This window comes from Kalmanozyma brasiliensis (genome assembly GCF_000497045.1).
Source record: "Kalmanozyma brasiliensis GHG001 unplaced genomic scaffold PSEUBRA_SCAF7, whole genome shotgun sequence".
NCBI classification, from domain to species: Eukaryota; Fungi; Basidiomycota; class Ustilaginomycetes; order Ustilaginales; genus Kalmanozyma; species Kalmanozyma brasiliensis.
This window is the reverse complement of record NW_015961990.1, coordinates 155,116-173,846: the sequence shown is the minus strand read 5'-3', so window position 1 is coordinate 173,846 and position 18,731 is coordinate 155,116. Positions and strand designations below refer to the sequence as shown.

At 56.8% G+C, this 18,731-nt stretch overlaps 8 protein-coding genes and 1 non-coding gene across 9 annotated transcripts; 4 read left to right on the top strand and 5 right to left on the bottom strand.

Moving 5' to 3' along the window:
- Nucleotides 1-429: 429 nt before the first annotated feature.
- On the bottom strand, nt 430-2,270 carry PSEUBRA_005733 (Amino acid permease/ SLC12A domain protein; the record flags this gene model as incomplete). Its single annotated transcript, XM_016439123.1, has 2 exons — nt 430-1,305; nt 1,434-2,270. 2 exons carry the CDS (start codon nt 2,268-2,270, stop codon nt 430-432), a joined length of 1,713 nt encoding a protein of 570 aa, XP_016289924.1.
- Nucleotides 2,271-3,271: 1,001 nt separating this feature from the next.
- PSEUBRA_005732 (protein of unknown function DUF4463) lies at nt 3,272-6,853 on the bottom strand (the record flags this gene model as incomplete). The annotated part of the gene is made up of 1 exon (XM_016439117.1): nt 3,272-6,853. The coding sequence occupies one exon, from the start codon at nt 6,851-6,853 to the stop codon at nt 3,272-3,274; it is 3,582 nt and encodes a 1,193-aa protein (XP_016289923.1).
- Nucleotides 6,854-7,428: 575 nt separating this feature from the next.
- PSEUBRA_006534 lies at nt 7,429-7,560 on the top strand. The gene is made up of 2 exons: nt 7,429-7,465; nt 7,516-7,560. It is a non-coding gene; the product is annotated as a tRNA-Ser (tRNA).
- Nucleotides 7,561-9,298: 1,738 nt separating this feature from the next.
- PSEUBRA_005731 (DNA/RNA helicase, DEAD/DEAH box type, N-terminal) lies at nt 9,299-10,765 on the bottom strand (the record flags this gene model as incomplete). Its single annotated transcript, XM_016439122.1, has 1 exon — nt 9,299-10,765. One exon carries the CDS (start codon nt 10,763-10,765, stop codon nt 9,299-9,301), a length of 1,467 nt encoding a protein of 488 aa, XP_016289922.1.
- Nucleotides 10,766-11,629: 864 nt separating this feature from the next.
- Nucleotides 11,630-12,295, top strand: PSEUBRA_005730 (Mitochondrial import protein Pam17; the record flags this gene model as incomplete). Its single annotated transcript, XM_016439143.1, has 1 exon — nt 11,630-12,295. One exon carries the CDS (start codon nt 11,630-11,632, stop codon nt 12,293-12,295), a length of 666 nt encoding a protein of 221 aa, XP_016289921.1.
- Nucleotides 12,296-12,420: 125 nt separating this feature from the next.
- PSEUBRA_005729 (Ribosomal RNA adenine methylase transferase) lies at nt 12,421-14,067 on the bottom strand (the record flags this gene model as incomplete). Its single annotated transcript, XM_016439121.1, has 1 exon — nt 12,421-14,067. The coding sequence occupies one exon, from the start codon at nt 14,065-14,067 to the stop codon at nt 12,421-12,423; it is 1,647 nt and encodes a 548-aa protein (XP_016289920.1).
- A 361-nt stretch (nt 14,068-14,428) lies between these two features.
- On the top strand, nt 14,429-15,550 carry PSEUBRA_005728 (DnaJ; the record flags this gene model as incomplete). The annotated part of the gene is made up of 1 exon (XM_016439141.2): nt 14,429-15,550. The coding sequence occupies one exon, from the start codon at nt 14,429-14,431 to the stop codon at nt 15,548-15,550; it is 1,122 nt and encodes a 373-aa protein (XP_016289919.2).
- A 99-nt stretch (nt 15,551-15,649) lies between these two features.
- PSEUBRA_005727 (protein of unknown function DUF292, eukaryotic) lies at nt 15,650-16,526 on the bottom strand (the record flags this gene model as incomplete). Its single annotated transcript, XM_016439124.1, has 2 exons — nt 15,650-16,369; nt 16,446-16,526. 2 exons carry the CDS (start codon nt 16,524-16,526, stop codon nt 15,650-15,652), a joined length of 801 nt encoding a protein of 266 aa, XP_016289918.1.
- Nucleotides 16,527-16,921: 395 nt separating this feature from the next.
- On the top strand, nt 16,922-18,403 carry PSEUBRA_005726 (DNA primase, small subunit; the record flags this gene model as incomplete). Its single annotated transcript, XM_016439136.1, has 1 exon — nt 16,922-18,403. The coding sequence occupies one exon, from the start codon at nt 16,922-16,924 to the stop codon at nt 18,401-18,403; it is 1,482 nt and encodes a 493-aa protein (XP_016289917.1).
- Nucleotides 18,404-18,731: the final 328 nt, after the last annotated feature.

Sequence of the window (18,731 nt, the reverse complement as noted above, 5' to 3'; positions counted from 1 at the left end):
AAGGGAAACGATCAGGAGCTAGCGAGTCTCTTCAAATGTAGGTCAAGCTGCGCAGCGCACTTTTTCTTCACCTTTCGCAGCCCCACCGAGGCGGAATCAATCCCCACCGTCCCACACTCAGGCTGCAGTCACACTGTGATGCGGTTCGAATGCTCTTTTCGTCGGGAATGCTAATATTACAAGAGGAGCATCAGGAAGGTAAGGAGCGCTGGGTTGGACCAGGCGAGGTATCTGAATGATGCATGACGATGGATCAGAGCCAGGGAAGCGGGTGACCCGGGAGAGTGTTGAACCATGACTGTGTGACGGTGACAATGGGGGTGGAAGCGCAGCAAGAGGTGCTGCGTGTGTGTTCCTTTTGCGAAATGTGATCTTAGAAAAAGCATCACACGGTTCGTTGAGTGTGTGGCAGTGGTTTGGCTGAGTCGCTTAGAAGACCCAAGCCCAGAACTTGCCCCAGGCGGTTGTTGGCACTTCCTCCTTGACCTCGTCCTGTGGCCTCAACCTGCCCGAGTCGAGATCAATCTCGGTGAGCTTGACCACCTTGGTCTTGTGCCACAGCTTCCAGCCGATCCAGGGAACGAAGAACACGGGCACGCCCAGGTAGCTCGTCAGGAACCCACTCGCGGTAAAGTTGCCCTTCAAGAAGACCGACCAGCCGCTGAAGAAGATGACGATGGCGCACATGATGATGCTGAACCAGCTCGCGTAGGGCTGCAGCCTTGCGCGGTAAGGAAGCGCTGCGCGATCGTAGCCCTGAAGCGAGTATGCCTTCCTGAAACGGAGGTAAGCGTAGCAGCAGGTACCCCAAGCGAAGAGACCTGCGACGGCCGAGAGCGCCGAGAGCCACGAGAAGACGGTGCCACCGCCTTTCGAGATACCGAGGTACGACAAGGCGCCCACCAGCCACGAGAACAAGACAGCGATGTAAGGGATGCCTCGCTTGTCAACGCGGCGGAAGAAGCCAGGCGCCTGGTGGTCCAGGGCCATAGCGTACAGAGTTCGACTCGCTACATAGACGTACGAGGAGCCGGCAGAGAATGCTGAGACCAAGACTACAGCATTGAAGATGTGCGGCAAGACGAGGACTCCGGCATTGTTCATGGCAACGATCCAGGGCGAAGCGCCCGTGTACGAGCCGTCGCTCTTGAGTCCAGGGTCGTTGTAGGGCACGATCAGACCCATGATCGCGATACCCAGAATGTAGAAGAAGAGAATGCGGTACAGCACCCTCTTCGCGGCTTTTGGAATTTGCGTAGAAGGGTTTTTCGCTTCGCCTGCAGCCAGAACCACGGTTTCCGTACCCTGTACGCGTCAAAAAAACAAAACTCTTACTGATCAGTACTCCGTACTCATCCTTATCAACGACTATGACCATTCCTCTCCTCGAGAGGAGTATCACCACGATCAGGGAATGGGGAAGCTGGACTGACTATATAAGTAAAAGCAGATTGGAGGAATGCACTGAAGAATCCAAGGAAGCGTCCTTCGGCGCCGCTGATGTCGTTGTACTGGTTGAAAGTGCCGGGGTTCTTCCAGTAGCGGAAGCCGAGTCGATCATGTTTGGGTCCGCCGCCGAGGTCGATGACGAGACCGAAGATGATAAGCATAATGAAGGCGAGCAGCTTGATGGTCGAGGTGATGACCTCGGACTCGCCGTAGATGTTGACGCCGGCAAAGTTGAGCAGAGCGCCGACGACCATCATGATCGAGATCCAAGCGGCGATGTTGATGTCCTGGTTCCAGTAGCCAATGACGGCGGACGCGGCAGAAAGCTCTGAGGCCCAACCGATAGCGTAGCACCACCAATAGTTCCAGCCCATGGCCATACCCAGGGAGGGATCAACGAAGCGGCCGGCGAAGTGCATGAAGGACCCACTGACGGGCAGGTACGAAGACATCTCCGCGAGGCCTTCCATAACGCCGAAAATCATGGCACCAGTGATGATGTAGGCAAGCAGGACACCGACCGGACCTGCGTTGGCGAGCGCGATACCAGAGCCGACGAAAAGACCGGTACCGATACCACCGCCGATACCAATCATCTGGATGTGGCGGCTGCTAAGTTTCCGCGAGACAGCGCCGACGCCTGCTTGGCCTACTGGCACCTCAAACGGAGATGTCTTCCGGCTGCGGTGCGATTTAGCCCCCTCGCCATCGTGGATCGAAGCCGTCTTAGATGCGTCACCTTCCGAAGCCGCCTCGACGGGGTACGACTTGGAGACGGTGGCGATGCCGTCGTTGTCGAATGACTTCCGGTTGGACGACATTGTGGTCGAATACAATGCTCCTGCCACGTGAGACTGATTCTTGGAGGGAAAGTAGATGAAGGGTTGGTGGGAGGAAGGAAGGAGCGATACTCAAAGGTTGGGAAGGGGTTATATCTCAAAGATGTTCAAGGAGAGCGTCCATGCACGACGCAAACAAGACTCGTTGCGAAGGGCCAGACCATCGACCCGTCCTAGCGCAGAACAGACCACATGGCATCTCGTCAACTTTTTGCGGGCAGGAATGTGATTCGAACCGATCCGAATCTTAAGCCACGACATTGCGCCATTCTGCGCATGAATGGACACCCACAAACGACAGGTCGGACGAATCAAACGAATCCCTCGACGAGCCGGCTGCAGATGGAGCATGCCAAACACAATAGACACCCGCAGTGGGTTGCAGGCGGGGATCACGACATTTCGGTCCAATCGAGGGGCGTTGTTGGACATGCAGCGTGCAAAATTTTCCGACTTCCACGAAACAAAACCTTGAACTATGTGCGCTCCCTTTTTTCGCAGAGAGCTCGGTCCGTCGACGCCAAGATGTCAAGAGTGGTCTGGATCGTTGTTGCCGCTCATCCACTACCGCACCATCACTCCAACGACATGAATCCCGAAACGAACGCGAATGGCGTGACCGGGTTAAACGGGCGCGGCAGGCGGCAAAGAAAATCCGACCCGAAGGGTCGATCTCGGCCTGTCAAAAAGAAAATTTAGGCGAAACTTTCCGACTTCGCTAAGGAAAACTCGGTAGCCGCGCCGCGGCCCATCTTTGCCCGCCCCACGGTGAAGTCCGTATCCCCCACGAGCCTCCGATCTGACACCATTGACCACTGGCAAGCACGCAAACACCCCACATGCGTCGAGAACAATGACAAGCACGTCTTGCCTCGCTTCACTTCGAAACCAAACACCCGGAGGCAGGACACTCTGACACAATCAGGGACCATGTTGGACTCGGAATGCATTGATCATTCAGAGGATAACCCGAGAATTCGGAATCAATCGTGATACGGCGCGCCCGTGGCTGGGCCAGGCACGCCACTGACCCTCCTATACCTGCCGCCCCTTGTGGCGGTGCGATGAATGTACACGCCTTCCTCATCGTCGTCTTCCTCGTTGACCCCGATCTCTGCGTCCTCCCTGCCCTTCCTTGCCGCGCGAATGTGCGATCTGGCCGGTGCAACCGCATATCCTCCACTAAGCGCCTCGCCGATTGCAGCCGATGAACTGCTACCCTGAGGTCCAGAGACGCCATCAGACCACACGCCAAAGTCGTTCTCCGCATCGCCTGCGTACACCGAGGGTGAGTCGCGGTCGACCGATGTGCCGTCTTGTGAAGGTCTCTGTCCAGCCGGAGAAATCGGGGAGGGCGACGAGGAGGCTTGGCGTGGTCGACCGGACATCAGACTCGACTTGCGTTTGCGTAACGACAGAATGAGCGGTTCAGCTTTGGACAGTGCGCGAGCACGAATCCGTGCTGCTGTGCCACTGAGGCTGTTCGTATCCGCCTGGCGTTCACCTCGGGGTGCACCCAACGCAGAGGTTGTAGCGGACGCCATACCCGTTGCGTTCGCCTCGAGGTCATCGGGCGCCGTCACGTCCTCCCCGCCCTCCTCCAACCGGTGACTCGGCACGGGCAGCCACAGCTCTGGCAGAATCCCCGTGATCGCCGGATGACCATATCGCCGACGACCCGTATTGAGCACACCTGGATAGTAGCCCGCACCAGGAGGCTCGCGATAGTCCGTCTTGGTATCGCGCTGCGCCACGAACAGCGTCTCGTCCTCCTCATCGTGACTGTACCGGGCTAGAGCGAGCTTGGTGAACTCGCGATCGATCTTGTGCGACGGATCGAGGGATAGTAGTTGCTTGCTGCGGCTGCTGCTCGGTGTCATGGTGCCGGATTTGGGAGCGGTGTTGCTAGCACCAGCGGCAGTGACGGCGGACGGATCCGTGCTGGTAACATTATCGCCCAGGTCTGCGCGCGCGACACTTGGCGGGCCGTTCTGCGCCAGCTCCGCCACGCTCGGATCCGCACTGCTCTCCTTGAGCACCTCCACCACGCTACTCAGATTCACATGGTTCGTCAGCGGCCCAAAGGTCGTCTCCAAATGCCCGTTGAACCAAAACGTAAACAGGATCAGCGGGATCAACCCCGTGCTCATCCACAACTCCTTCCTCACCGAGAAAAGCGAGAACTGGAAAATGTGGAACAGCACCAGCGCCCAGATGCATCTACTCGCCGAGATCGGCCACGCCTGCCCCTGAGACTCGTACGGCTTGTAGAAGACGTAGAGCAGCTTGTACTTGTTGACCACGTAGGCGATGCCGAAGTAGATGGCGCCGAAGATGACGATGAGGGGCGAGACGATCGAGTAGAGGATGCAGAGGGTGAAGATGAGCAGCGCTTGCGGGTAGACGTTGCCCATGGCGAGGGTGGGGGGTGCGTTGAGCTCGGCGAACTCGCGTGGTGTGCGAGTGAGGAACAAGCGGTAGAAGCCACGTAGGATCAGGGTGGGCAGCTGAAGGAGTTGGAGTGGTTGCAGGGCGAGACCTTGAAGGATGACGTAGGAGAGCGAGAAGAAGCGCGCTTTGGGTAGAGAGGCGGCAAACTTGTCGATGACGCGCATGGGGTTCTCGGCCAGCTCCTGCAGCACTCCCCACGCCGTTGTTGCGATGAGGAAGATGAAGACCACGGAGACCATGAGGAAGAGGTAGTACTTCTTGAGCAGACTGTACTCGACCAGACTCCTCGCCTTGAGACCTTGCAGGTACGACGAGTACTCGAGCACGAGCGGCAGCAAGGCGTTGAACCCGATGACGACGAGCGAAGGCAAATTGTTCGTCACCAGCGCCCTCAGCCTCTGATCCGTGTCCAGCAGCCTGTCGAGCCAGGGCGCATACTTCTTGATCGCACCGGGCGAGACGAAACTTGCAAGGAACACCAGTGGTGGGATGTAGAAGACGAGCACGGCGACCATGAAGATCGAGACGAGCACCTGTCGCACCCTGCGGTCGTTGTTCGAGAGGTCAATGTTGGACCAGATGATGTCTCGCGGCTCCTGCGCCATGGAGGTTGAGCAGTAGGCTGGAATGGGATAGTGCACCGTCTGAGAGGCAATCTGTGCACTTGCTGCGCTTTCGAACGTGACAAAGCCCACGTTGCCACCAGGGAAACGACCGGTCTTGCGTCGGCGTCGGACCGCTCGATCAACAGCGTTGAAACGGCGAGTGAGCTCGTCGATAGCATCCACCTTGTCGCTGAACGGATTCCACCACTGCTTGCGAACGGTAGGACGAGGTCGATGGGTGCGAATCGAGTCTGCACCGAGCATGCCTGCGCTGGGTGAACCGCCACCGAGAAGACGGGTGCTCTCGAGATCGCCGCTGGAGCTGCGATTCGGACGATCCTCGTCGACGCTGATCCTAACCAGATCATCGGTCACGTCCGAAGTCGGACCATCGTCTTGACTGGCACTTGCCGCGAGGAGCATGATCTTTTCGGGATCGTAGCCCTCCGCATCGGTAGGATTGCCCAGCCACCCGACCCAGGTCTTTTCCAGTTGTTGCAACGCCTGCGATCGCTGGTTGAGCAGTCTCGATAGACCCTCAGTGTTGCGTACGACCGCGGTGGACTCGACGGGCATGTCCATGTTCTCAAAGTACTCTGCGAGCGCCTTTTCGTCGCGTAGGTGTGCGGGAAGGTCGCGAACCTCGACAGTGCGAGCTGGGATCGACTCGAGGATCTCGAGAATGTACAGTTGACGGGAGCGGACGAAGCGCTGGTAGTTGATCCAGATGGCGCGCATGGCGAGGAGCGTGACGAGGTAGGTCGAGATGAGGTGCGTTGCGTGGTAGACTCGGGCCTGAGGCGGGTTGCTCGGCAGCGGCAGTTGTGGCAGCGGTCCGTGAGGCTGCTTCTCCTTCAGTGGACCGAAGATGAGCTCGGTCCAGACACCTGTAACACTGTTCCTGGACGAGTAGGGATCGGTCGCGTTGTCCCTATCCTCCGCGGGGCTCACTCCGTCCAGGACGCCGTTCTGCCAGTAGTTGACGGGCATCAGCACCAAGATGCTCCAGCAGCTCAGGCTGAAGAAGAGCCAAAAGCCCATTTTCAAGAAGCTCAGGAGAATAGCAGCGTCCATGCCGACGGTCTGCAAAATGCGCATCTCCTCGGTTTTGAGCGTGGGCATGATCCAGCCGAAGTAGCCCGAGTCGTGGCCGTTGTCGAGTGGTGAGAAACCCTTCAGCTTGGTGCGGGGCGCAAAGAGGGCGGCATTGCGACGTCGGACGATGACAAAGATGAAGAATGAGGAGAGACCGATGAAGATGGAGAGCGAGAGCTGCTGGGAGAGCCAGGGGCCCTGGTAGGCTCGTTGGTTGGGGAGCGGAATGGCAGGGTTGCCATCCGAGCCGTTGTTGTTTCCTCCTCCGCCGGGTCCTCCTGGATTGGTGCCCTCCCAATCGATGCCACTGTTGATGATGGTTGCTGCGGTCGTGGTGGTAGCTGCAGCGGCGGCAGCGACCGCTGAGCGGGTATATGCGTAGAAGTCAAAGGGGAGCTGCTGTGCTTCCGACATGGTGAGAATCTGCGGCGGGAAGCTCTGTGTAGGTGGTGAGGATGGCGCTGAAGCACCCAACAGACTAGATGGAAGCCATGCGAAGATGTAGGTTGACGAGCCTGGTCGATGATCGAGAATGAGGGTGTTCGGATGATGACAGGTGAGGATGATAGAAGGAAGGGCTGATGCAGGCACGGTGTGTTGCCAAATTTGTGTTTCACCTCCACTCACACACGCACACAGCCCACGCTCAGCCAGACAGATCCACATGCACCCTCCCGTCATTGCCGCAACCTCTCACACAGGGACACCCAGCCATGGTCACATCGGTCGTTGTTGATGAACTTGCAGAGTCAGAGCCTGAACAACTTCACCACAAGAAATCGTTCGAGGTGCTCAGTCAAGCAAGGGCGAGAGAGTGTCAGCTCCCGGATCAGCAAGCCTATCCATGGAAGCAACGCACGTTGGGACTCAGTTGATCTTCTACGCAGGGCCTCAACTTCCAACTCCGCCATGCTTTTCTTTAGACCTGTGAGATTCGAACAAAGGCACCCAATATGTACGCTTATCACAGCCTGCCTCTACACGTGACGGACGCTTTGGTGGAGTGGTTAACACGTATCCCTGCTACTATTTCTCTCGCAGAAAAGACAGGTGAGCATTTCGCAAGCGCGAATGATAGGATATCCTCTCTGAGGGCGTGAGTTCGAATCTCACAGGCGTCGGACGATTTTTTTTTGCGTTTTGAGACATGGAGATGGAAGCTATGAGTGCCAGGATGTCAACGGTGCTGTTTGTTTGAGGGGTTGAGATGGCGGATGACGAGATAATGCTGTTGGAAGAGGGAGCGAGAAGGGTCGAGTTGGTGGTGCATGTGCAGCTGCAGGTGGGATGAAATTTTGGGCGGCGCTTGGACCTCCTGCCGCGGCTTTCATTTGCCTTGTGGGTGATCCTTTTGTTCTCTGGCGGCACGAATCTGCTTCTGGTCATGCAGGATCAGTCGTTTGAGCTCGTCTGAGTGCATGCAAGGGCGACGTATGGTTGTAAGATGAGTCCAACAGGACGGCGATCCGGCTTCATGAGGGTGCTTTTCGTGGTCATCTTTTTGCAGCTGCATTTTCGGTGCGGACAGCCTTGCTCAGCATCCCAGCGCTTGTTCGACCACCCTCGCTTTTCCTTGACCGTCTCATCAGAGGTTTGCGGTTCCATCTTCATGTGCTCAGACATTGCACCGGCGTCGAAGGCGAGCAGCACTCTCGGAAGCCCTTTACTGTGACTGATTTGTAGTGAGATTGATGGTGCAGAAATATGCTTAGCTGTTAAGCCCACTGCCCGCGTTGGGTGGAGGTTTGACGCCGTGTCCATCAGCTCTCGCCCTCGTCTCACGACCACCATCCCTCGTCGTCGCGATGAAAGCGTACAAAGGCATGCTGTTGACCTGGTACGTTCCTGCCTCCACACTGTCCCCTCTTGACTCTCACTAACGCTTGCTTCGTCTGCTTTGTCGGATTTGCGGTGTTGGTAGCGATGCGGCGGTGAAACAGCTCATTCTGTCACTGGACGAACGCAATCGGTTCATCATTATGGATCTGGACGACACGCATCTGCTCGTCTCCCCCGACCGAGTGGATTGGCTCCGGGCCGAACTGGAGGTCGAGGTACGTACACCACCCCCACTGATGGGCTGAGATGGGGAGCAGTTGCTGACGAGATGAAACTTGTGATTGCGCAGCTCGAGAAGAACACCTACACGCTGGAGGCATAGCACGCCCGCACAACGACGCTGCATCACATACGGCTGCACAGCCGAAAGATACCCACCGCATGTTCAACATCGATTCAAAAGCAATGCCATTCTCAATCAAGACTCAACGCGCACACAGCACGCCCGAAAGCATCACACAAAGCACAGACGACCAGATGAGGGGGATGATGATGATGGATTAGGAGTGCGGAGGATGATGAGCGTAGGGGACGGCGAGGACAGATGGACGGAGGTACGAAAGGCGGAGGAGCGGAATGGGAGGAGCGAGGGTAAAGATGAGTGGTAAATGTGAAGCGCGAAGATGCGAATGGTGTGATGTGAGGTTGTCGGAAGATGTTAGGAGAGGATGAGCGACAGGGTGATGATGAGGGCAGACGACGAATAGGGGAAATATGAGATCTCCGCCAAGGTGAACGCTTGCTGAGCTTGGACGGCCGCAGCAAACGCGAGACGTGGGCGAAGAGATGAGTGTCGAGGTTGCGACGAAGCGATCGGAGCATGCTGCTTGGAATGCTCGTGCAGCCTCGGACCGAGGGCAGAATGGGAAGCGAACGACTGAGCTCCCGAGATCGGGCCTGCAATCTGGGCCGGTCGCATGATGCGGAACAAAAGAGAAGAATGAGAGGCAGCCGCCGAGGGGACCAGGGATGGCAAGTGAAGGCCAGACGGCGCGAAGGGGCGATGGTGCGAGGCGGCGACTATTGCGCCGGCGCACCACCGTTGTGACCGCCTCGTCCACCGCGCCCGCCACCGCCACCGCCTCGTCCGCCACCACGATGTCTGTGTGGCACCGTGTTGCTAAAGTTCTGGTTCTGCGGGATGGCAGAGGCATGCATCGCCTGCTGGCCCGGGGGAATCACAGGCCTGCCTTCCTGCCTGTTACCGTTTTGGTTCTTGTTCTCCGCCTCCTGGATGAGCGAGGGAGCCACGTACAGCCTCTTGTCAATGTTGCTCGGAATAGGCTGGATCTCGGTACCCAGCTCCTGCTCGATGCGGTAGAGGTTGAATCGGTCCTCGTAGGTGATCAGGTTGATAGCAAGACCCAGGTGACCGAATCGACCCGAACGACCGATACGATGCAGGTACGTCTCGGCGTTCTTGGGGAAGTCAAAGTTGATGACCACATTGACAGCCTGGATGTCGATACCTCGCGTCAGCAGATCCGAGCAGACCAGATTACGGCAGGCACCGTTGCGGAAGTCGTGGAAGACCCGGTTTCGATGCGCTTGGAGCATCTTTGCGTGCGAGTAGAAGCAGCTGTAGCCGAGTTCGGTGATCTTCTTGGCCAGCAGCTCGACACGGTTGGTCGAGTTGCAAAAGATGATGGACTGGTTGATCTGCAGTTTCGAGAAGAGCGTGTTGAGACAGTGCACCTTTTGTCGCTCCTCGACAAAGGCGTAGTACTGCGTGACACCGCGCAGTGTGAGCTCGTCCATGAGGTTGATCTCGTAGGGCTTGACCATGTTGCGGTCCTTGAAGTCCTTGACGATGAGCGGGAAGGTGGCAGAGAAGAGCATGACTTGCCTCTCCTTGGGCAGAAAGCTGAGGAGCTGTTCCATGACGGGCGTAAATTCGGGCGATAGTAGCTTGTCGGCTTCGTCCATGACAAAGGTGGTACATTGGCTGAGATCGGCGACTCCCTTGCCGGCAAGATCGAGGATACGACCAGGGGTTCCGACAAGCATGTGGACGGTCTGGCCGAGACGGAGGATATCATCGCGAAGCGTAGTTCCGCCTGTGGTGACCATGACTTCGACGCCGAGGTGCTTTCCGAGCGTCTTCGCGACTTGACTCGTTTGCAATGCGAGCTCACGTGTTGGCACGAGGAGGACAGCCTGGATCTTGTTCTTCTTGGTGTTGAGCTTCTCGAGGGACGGGATGACGTAGGCTGCCGTCTTGCCCGTTCCGTTCTTGGCTCGCGCAAGGATATCGCGACCGGTAAGTGCGATAGGGATGGCCTCTTCTTGAATTGGAGAGGGACGCTCGAAGCCGGCTTCAAAGATGCCCATAAGAAGTTCACGTTTGAGGAAGTAGTCTTCGAACTCGTTGCCTTTGGTGTTGAGGACATCCTCGGTCTGAGGACGCTCATCCTTGGAGAGCTTGGAAGTGATCTGCTGCTTCCAAGCTGCTTCAGATTGGCCTGGTGCTGGTCCTGATGATGACATTGTAGTTTGATATGAGGGCTGACGGGCGATGGAAAGCAAGGAGGCTGGGTATGGAGGCTGCTTGGGGGATCGGTCTAAGTGAGGATGCCGATTGCAAGACTTGTAGGGTGCGTGCTAGAGGAGAGCTTCTTTGAGTGCAGTCGAACTGATGCAGCTGAGTTGATGGCTATAGCTAGAGAAGAGCACGAAAGGACCTTGAGATAACGTGACCTGCGCTTTGCGAGTATACTGTGGGAGAGGCAGCCAAACTTGCACAGATATTTGTAGGCAGTGTAGGCGAGCCGAAGCAAGGGCTGAGTGCTGATGCTTTCAAATCGGACAGAAAGCTTAGGATGATGGTTTGTCGTGCTGCGAATGAAGCAGCCAAGACGATGAAAGTGATTGAGAAGAATGCGCAGTGGTTGTTGGCTAGAACGCTCTCGCTGACTAGTCGGGATAGATGTCGAGGAGTAGTGCGCAGATCAATAGTGATTGCTTTGATTAATTTGCTGTTTTGACGCAGTGCTTCGTTTGTCAAGTTGTTGGATAGATGCTGGCTGAAGCTGCGTGCAACGTAGGTAGTGATGGTGATGAGACTGAAGGCAAAGTTGGAATGCTGTCTGGCGATGAGCGCATCGACAGCGTTTTTGAGCTTTGACCCGATTTCATTTTACGCCCTTGACCTGTGACTGCCTGAGCGGAGACAGAAGAAATTGCGCTTGCAACAGGCGATCAGAACAGCAGGCTTCACGGCCGAGAAGCTTTCGACTCGACATTCTTCTTGCGCAATTCGACTCGACGCCTTTCAACCAACGTCACCCTCCCTCCTCTACCATTCATCATCGTCATCTACAGCAGCATCATCGCTCTAGCAGCCTCCACAATATGTCTGCACCCGCCGCGAGATACATCGGCGCTTCTTTCGGCGCCTCGTCGTCCCGTGTCGCCCTTGGCCAACCAACGCTAGCACGCAGCGCTCGAGCCATTTCAACCACTTCCCCCGCGAACAGCAGCAGCAATGGTCCCTTCAAAGCGACACCACCAGCTTCGGCGTCTCCTGCAGCAGCACCATCCAATGAACTCAGCAATCTTAGTTGGGACAAGTACCTTCAACTGCGCAAATCGCGTCGTCTAGCAGGCATGGTCACCACCATCCCCACCACTCTCCTTGCCGGTGCTGCAGCCGGCTCCTACTTCCTCACGCTCGAAATCGACCCTACCAACACCATCGCCGGGCTGGATCCCATCTACATCAACGCGGGTCTCACACTTGCATGCACCGGTCTGGGCTGGCTTACAGGTCCCACGGTGGGCAACTCGATCTGGAGCCTGCTGCACAGGAAGAACGCAAAGCAGATCGCAGAGAAGGACCACGACTTTTATGAGCACATCAAGCGTAACAGGGTGGATCCGACAAGGCAGTCGGTGCAGAATCCCGTCCCGGATTACTACGGCGAAAAGATTGGCAGTATCAAGCAGTACAGGCAGTGGCTGAGGGATCAAGCTGCTTTCCGACGAAAAGCGGCGCATGGGCTCGAGAACGATGCATGAATTCACCAACAAGAGACAACTCAATACGCAATGGCATCTAAATTCACCCTTCTACACTCGCACCTCGCGGTAATCTTTCCGGGTCGCACCACATACGAAGCGGTGTTGAGTTCCATTGCGATGACTCAGTGACGACCTTTATGATCCGGCTTGATCCTCCCCTCCTCGAACAAGTGTCTCGGTCGGAAGGGCCACTTTTCGAACATTCTTGCCAGACACGCCCACTGAGCGTTGGTCAGATCGCTGACGATCTCCTCCGGTCGAATTACCTCGTCCTCCCTAATGAGACCCTTGGCGACCTGTTCTGGGCTGGTCATCTTGAGCACGTTCTGCCCCCCAGGAGCGACGTGTGTCAGAGCGACCCCCACTGGCTTGGTTCGCAGAATGAACAGGTTCCGCGTAATGTACTCGAACGCCTCGATGACGTCTCCTTTGACCAGCGGGTCCTTTTTGGGCGTCACAGTCATCATGACCATGCCGATGCGCGTGAGACCCGTGGACCGGTTGCTGTTGGGGATCAGCGAGGTGCCCGAGATGGTGACGCGCGGTCCGACGCTCATGCTGGGTGGGAAAAAGTGGTGCGTGTGCGGCGCCAATTCGTGAGCGTATCGATGCACTTTGACGTCGGCAAGGCACTGAACGGTCGTACCGAGTTTGCCGCGCGAGATCTTGTCGCCTGCTTCGGCGAGACACCGTTTGGCGAGCGACTCTCCACACGTGAAAGCAAGCTGGATTCGACCATGTCGAAAGAGCCAGCTACGGCTTGCAATCGCAGAGATGATCTGCGCAAAGAGCTGCTCGCCATACACCGTGTTGGGCAGCTGGGCGAAGAAGAGGAGCGGCGAGAGCTCCTGCCAGCTCGCATCCGAGTGATCGGGCCCCTTGAAGTCGTTGGTGGTGAACTCGACGGATTTGCCGTCCGAGGTGGTGACGCGATCGTTGAGATGCGCCAGCTTGCCAGAAGAGACCAGCTCGCTGTATGTATCCCACTGATATGCCGACGACTTGACAATGTCCAACCGGGAGCCCGTACCTGGCTTCTCGTCTTCGAGCTGGGCTTGCAGCTTCTCGAGCTTCTCCAAGAAGCACGGCGCGTCTTCAAGCGCTATCACTTTCTCTACTTGGTCCATCTTGAGGAACTCGCTTGCAAATGTGCCAGGACCTGGATATCCCTCGACGATGGTCACCTTTTCGCCCTTGCGTTCCTCGCCCTCAATACCAAGATCCTTGATCATGTCCTTGATCGTAGTTCGGTTGCTGACAAAGTACCGATAGCTCGTGAGATGCTTTTTGCCGTTTGGGAATTCTTCTTTCCATGTGTCGCGAGGCGGAAGATGGTCGTAGCGCATCTCTTCCAGCAGCTGTTCCATGAGCTCAGCCGAAGGCACCTCGTCGGCTTGCGCTTCCACCATGGCAAGCCTTTGCATGCGAACCTCCCTCCGCGCTACTCGTCCCGGATCCTCTACTTTTGGCGGGCGTGGCTTCGTTCGTTTTCGCTCGGAGAACTTTTCGGTTCCTTTGTCAGGTGCAGGGGCAGCAGCTGCGCCGCCGCCTTTGAGGGACAGTCTCGATTTTCGCTGACTGCGAATGGGGATTCCGAGCTTCTCCTTGGCGAGCTTAGCGGCCTCGATCTCTTCTCTTGACCTACGTTTGCGTATTGGCTTTTCTGGCTTGATCTCGTTGGCGGTCTCGGTTGCGGACGACGAGGATGTCGATGCCAAGATGGCACTTGTTCGCAAGGTCCTTGACGAGGGTCCTGGCTGAGAATACATAAGGGCAGTACACCTCGCCGAACCCTGGAGAGCGTTGGCCCTGCTGGATGTCCCAACAGCAAGCTGAGCCAGAGCGCGGCTGGCCGTTCTCGCTGAAGTGAACATATTGACTGTCCAGCAAAGCCCTAGAGGTTGTTCGTGCTGGCGAAGGTGACGAGAAGGAAGGAGGAAGAAGGAGGAGGAGCACATCTTCTTGAGCGAGTCTTCTCCACACAAATTTTCCGACAAAAAAAGCGGTTCAAGCTCGGAAGACGGGAGCTGTAGTTGGACCCTTTGCTCATCCTTTGACACAACTCAGCCTTCTCTCACTTCACCTCCAACTCGGCAACCTTCCGCCGCCCGAGAGAGGCTGAACTGCACCATGTCGGCATCTCACAGCGAAATGGACGATTCGTTCCGCGTCCTCTCGCTGCCAACGACGGCCACTGAGGCCGAGATCAAAAAGGCGTATCGCAAACTCTCTCTACGGTATCATCCGGACAAAGCAGGCAAGGATGTCGATCCCGTCAAGGCGGCAGCACGTTTCCACGAGATCAATCTCGCATATGAGACGCTCATGGACCCAGCGGCGCGTGCGCGTGCTGTTCAGCGGAATGCAGAGGATGCTGCGAAACGCGAACGACAAGATCAGTACGAAGGAAAGCGGCGCCAGATGGCAGACGAACTCGAACGCAGCGAAAAGGACGCTCTGCAGAAGCGGCAGGATGCAATCAGGCTGGCGAGAGAGCGAGTCACAAAGGTCGCAGAGCTGCAGGCAGAGTCGCGTCGACTGATGAAGCGCAAGCAGGACGAGATCGACGCCAAGGCAAGACAGCGACGCCAGGCGGTCGCAGACAGGACAAGAATGGAAGAGGAGCATGCAAAGGCGCAGAGGGAGCCAGAGCTGCTTCCACTGGACAAGACGGTGAGGGTGCAATTCCCAACCACACAGCTGTCTCAGCTCGCAGGGACGTCGGCAGGGTCACTCGAGCCACCAGCGGACCCTTTGTCTACACCTCTGGCAAAGACGCTAGCGAGCCAGTTTGGAGAGCTGGAACACCTACAATTTCAGCTTCCGTCCGCCAGCAGGAAGGTCAAGAGGGAGTTGATGGCGCTTGCGACCTTTAAGACGCTGCTGGACGCATGGCAAGCCGTGGTGACGGGCGGCGAGATGCGTTGCACCGGTATACTGGAGGAGTGCTTCGTCGGATGGGCTCAGTATACTAGGAACAGCGAGACCAAGGACAAGATCTACACGGAACCCAAGAGAGTAGAATGGTACAAGAAGCACGGCATCGCGCGTCCGAGCGATATTGGTCATGTCCGCCCAAAGGCGAGGCCAGACGAAGCCGCCACTGCTGCACAGTCCGGCTCGCAAGACGACCCATCCCTGTCAGCATCCGCAGCGACCATCTACTCTCAGGCCTACGAAGCACGTACGCTGCAACGACTCAGAGACGCCGCAACACAGGCGAATCTCGCCCAAGCCCAGGCAACACACTGAGGGTTCCACTGTCTATTGTACACTAGTCTCATCACCAGCCACATCCAATCTATACCCGGTGATGGACCAGGAAATCTTGCTTGAAAGCATCTGACGTGATCATTTACGTTTGAGCGCAGCAAAGCGTGCTTCGAGCGAATCGTACTCCTCCTTGTCCGTCTTCTTTCGTGGTGGCGCCGCATCTACTTGTTTCTTCTCCGGCGCATCGCTCGCTGCTCCCTCCTTCTTGACTGCCGTTGTCTTTGTAGCCGCGTTCTTGTCTGCGCTCGCTTTTGCATCTGCTTGATCATTGGTCACCTTCTCTGCATCCCCTACTTGCTCTTCGACCTGCTCCTCTTCCTCCTCCTCCACCTTGGTCTCTGGCAAATGCGGCGACGAGAAGGGCACATCGTACGCTTTGCAGATCTCGAAGATGTACAAGTCGACCAGCTTGGCATCCGGTGCTTCCACCAGTAACTTGTTCATGACTCTCTCTGGCACGCACGAGTCCTTGTTGTCCATGACATCCTGAGCAAACTCCCGTCCAAACTTGGCCATGAGCATCTCCCTGAGCACGTGCAGCTCTTTCAGCTCGGTTCGTGGTGCAGCATGGATGATGGCGGTCAAAGCTGGCATGATACTCAGATCAGGTTCTCGGGTGGGCTGGTCGAGTAGGGCGAATCGCGCGAGGAGTGTTTCGGCGTACAGCTCCATGAGTTCGAGCAGCTCGAGATGGATGTCTTCGGAGATAATGCCTTCGGTCTTGATTCGGGCCGTCTCGAGCTTGCCCTTCTCCACGAGAGCAGATATGTCTCGCCGCGCTTGTTTCGCCATAGCCTCCTGCGCAATGATCGAGCACGTGTCAGCAGCGCTTCATTAGCGTTGAGATGCCAAGTGAATGACTAGCGAGACCCACCTTCTTTTCTTGAAGCATCTTGCATCTTTGAATGGTGAGCTTGAGCTGCACTTTCGTGCGGGCTCCGTTGTATGGCACCATCGTTGGTGAAGGAGCTCGTGGAGTTGTCAATGCTCAGAATGCGAATGAGGATGGTGATGGTCTCGGCTGCAGTTGTGGAGCATCCAGTCGGTCCAAGCGTGGCCGGTGAATTGACCGAGTGAATCGCCCGATTTGGGTCGTTGCTCTGCTGTTCTTATGCAGATGGACGCGTCTTTGGGCTGAGACGCCACTTTACTCGTCGTGCGCACAAATTCAGGGCAGAGCAACACGAAGACGCGCTCTTAGACTTGGACTGCTCAGCTGCGAGTAACACTCTCATCCAACTCAGCAACAAGGCAAGCTCAGCTACATCTCGCACACTTGTTCTTCTGCTCACCATCAGCTCACCGAGAAGCACCCAGGGGTCACATCACCATCCTCGCTTCCCTTTCATAATGGCCTCCGCTGCTGTCATGGCGTCCTCCTCGGCGCTTCCTGCCGCACGCCCTCCACCGCCCGACATGGACCTCGACGATGATCTCCCGGACAACGCCTTCACCTCGATCGACGAGCGAGCCATCGAGATCCGTGACTCGTCCGATCCCATGTCCATGCTCAGCTTCTACCGTCGTCTCTTTCCTTGGAAGCAGCTCTTCTCCTGGCTCAACCACGATCTGCCTCACATGGCTGCTACCAAGTGCTTCACTCACCGCGAATTCGCCTTCACACTCCAGAACGAGGCCTACCTCCGATACAACTCCTTCTCGTCCGCCGACGAGCTCAAGAAGGAAGTCTGCCGCCTCAACCCGGCTCGTTTCGAAATCGGCCCGGTCTACACGGCCAAGCCCAAGGATCGCAAGACGGTGCAAAAGGCGTCGTTCAAGCCGGTACAGCGTGAATTGGTATTCGATATCGATATGACCGACTACGACGAGGTGCGAACATGCTGTTCGGGAAAGGGCATTTGCAAGCGCTGCTGGTCGTTCATCGCCGTGGCAGTGCAGGTGCTCGACGAGGCGCTCAGGGAGGACTTTGGGTTCAAGCATCTGCTATGGGTCTACTCGGGTCGTCGTGGTATCCATTGCTGGATTTCGGACAAGGAGGCATTCGAGCTGGCGGACGACGCACGTAAGGCGATCGTCGGATGGCTCGAGGTGATCAAGGGCGGTGCCAACCAGGTCAAAAAGGTCGACGCTGGTTGGGTCGGTAGTGCTGGTGGAAGGAGTCTGCACCCGAGCTTGCGACGTGCCATTGGCGGCGAGGGCAGCGAGAGTGGTCCTTTGAAGCTTGCCTTCGTCGACACGGTGCTCAAGGACCAAGATTGCTTCCGCTCGCCCGAACAGTGGGATGTGCTGTTGCAGCTGCTTCCCTCTTCCGAATCCGAGGCGATCGAAAAGCTGCGCACCAAGTGGGAACGCGCCTCGAGTCGGTCCAGTCTGGAAAAATGGCAGGACGTCATGGAAAGCGCCCAGGCAGCAGGCAAGTACAAGAGCGAGCGAGTCTGGCGCCCTTGCCTCGAAGACATCATCCTCCAGTACACCTACCCACGCATCGACGCAGAGGTCTCCAAGCACCTCAATCACTTGCTCAAGTCGCCGTTTGTCGTCCACCCAGCGACAGGCAGGGTCTGCGTGCCGCTCGAGCCATCCAAGGTGTTCGACTTTGATCCCGAAGGTGGATGCCCCACCGTCGCCCAGCTGCTGCGAGAGCTCAACGCATACGAGGCAAGTCACAAGGACAGCTCAGCTGCTGTCAAGAGCAACTACAAGAACGAAACCGCCACTGCTGGCGATGCTGCTGCCACGGTCAAGCAGGATTGGGAAAAGACGAGCTTGCGACCGTTTGTGCAGCTGTTCGAGAAGCACTGCAATGCCATCGCCAAGGAGACCCGCGCAACAAGGAGAGCGTTGCAGGAGCTCAACGCAAACGACTTCTAGATGGTCCTCTGCTACCGCTCTCCGTTGCTTCATCCAAGACTCGCCCGTAGATGGTCTTGTTATACCCTGCTTGTCTTTGCATCGTGTACCCGCCTCTGTCTTTCATCTTCTTTCGCGTGCACGGCGAAACTTCCACACCACGTCTGATACTCGTTGTTGGAAGCCTCATGTGGAAATGAAATGAGCGAGAGTGAAACTCAAGTTGAGCTCGGTCGCGTCTCGAGTGAAGCTTTCTTCTGATCTGCAACACGCGCGCGCAGTCAGTCACATCGTCACATGAAGAAACACAGCTCACAGGCCAAGGCGCAATTTTCCAGCCGAGAAGACC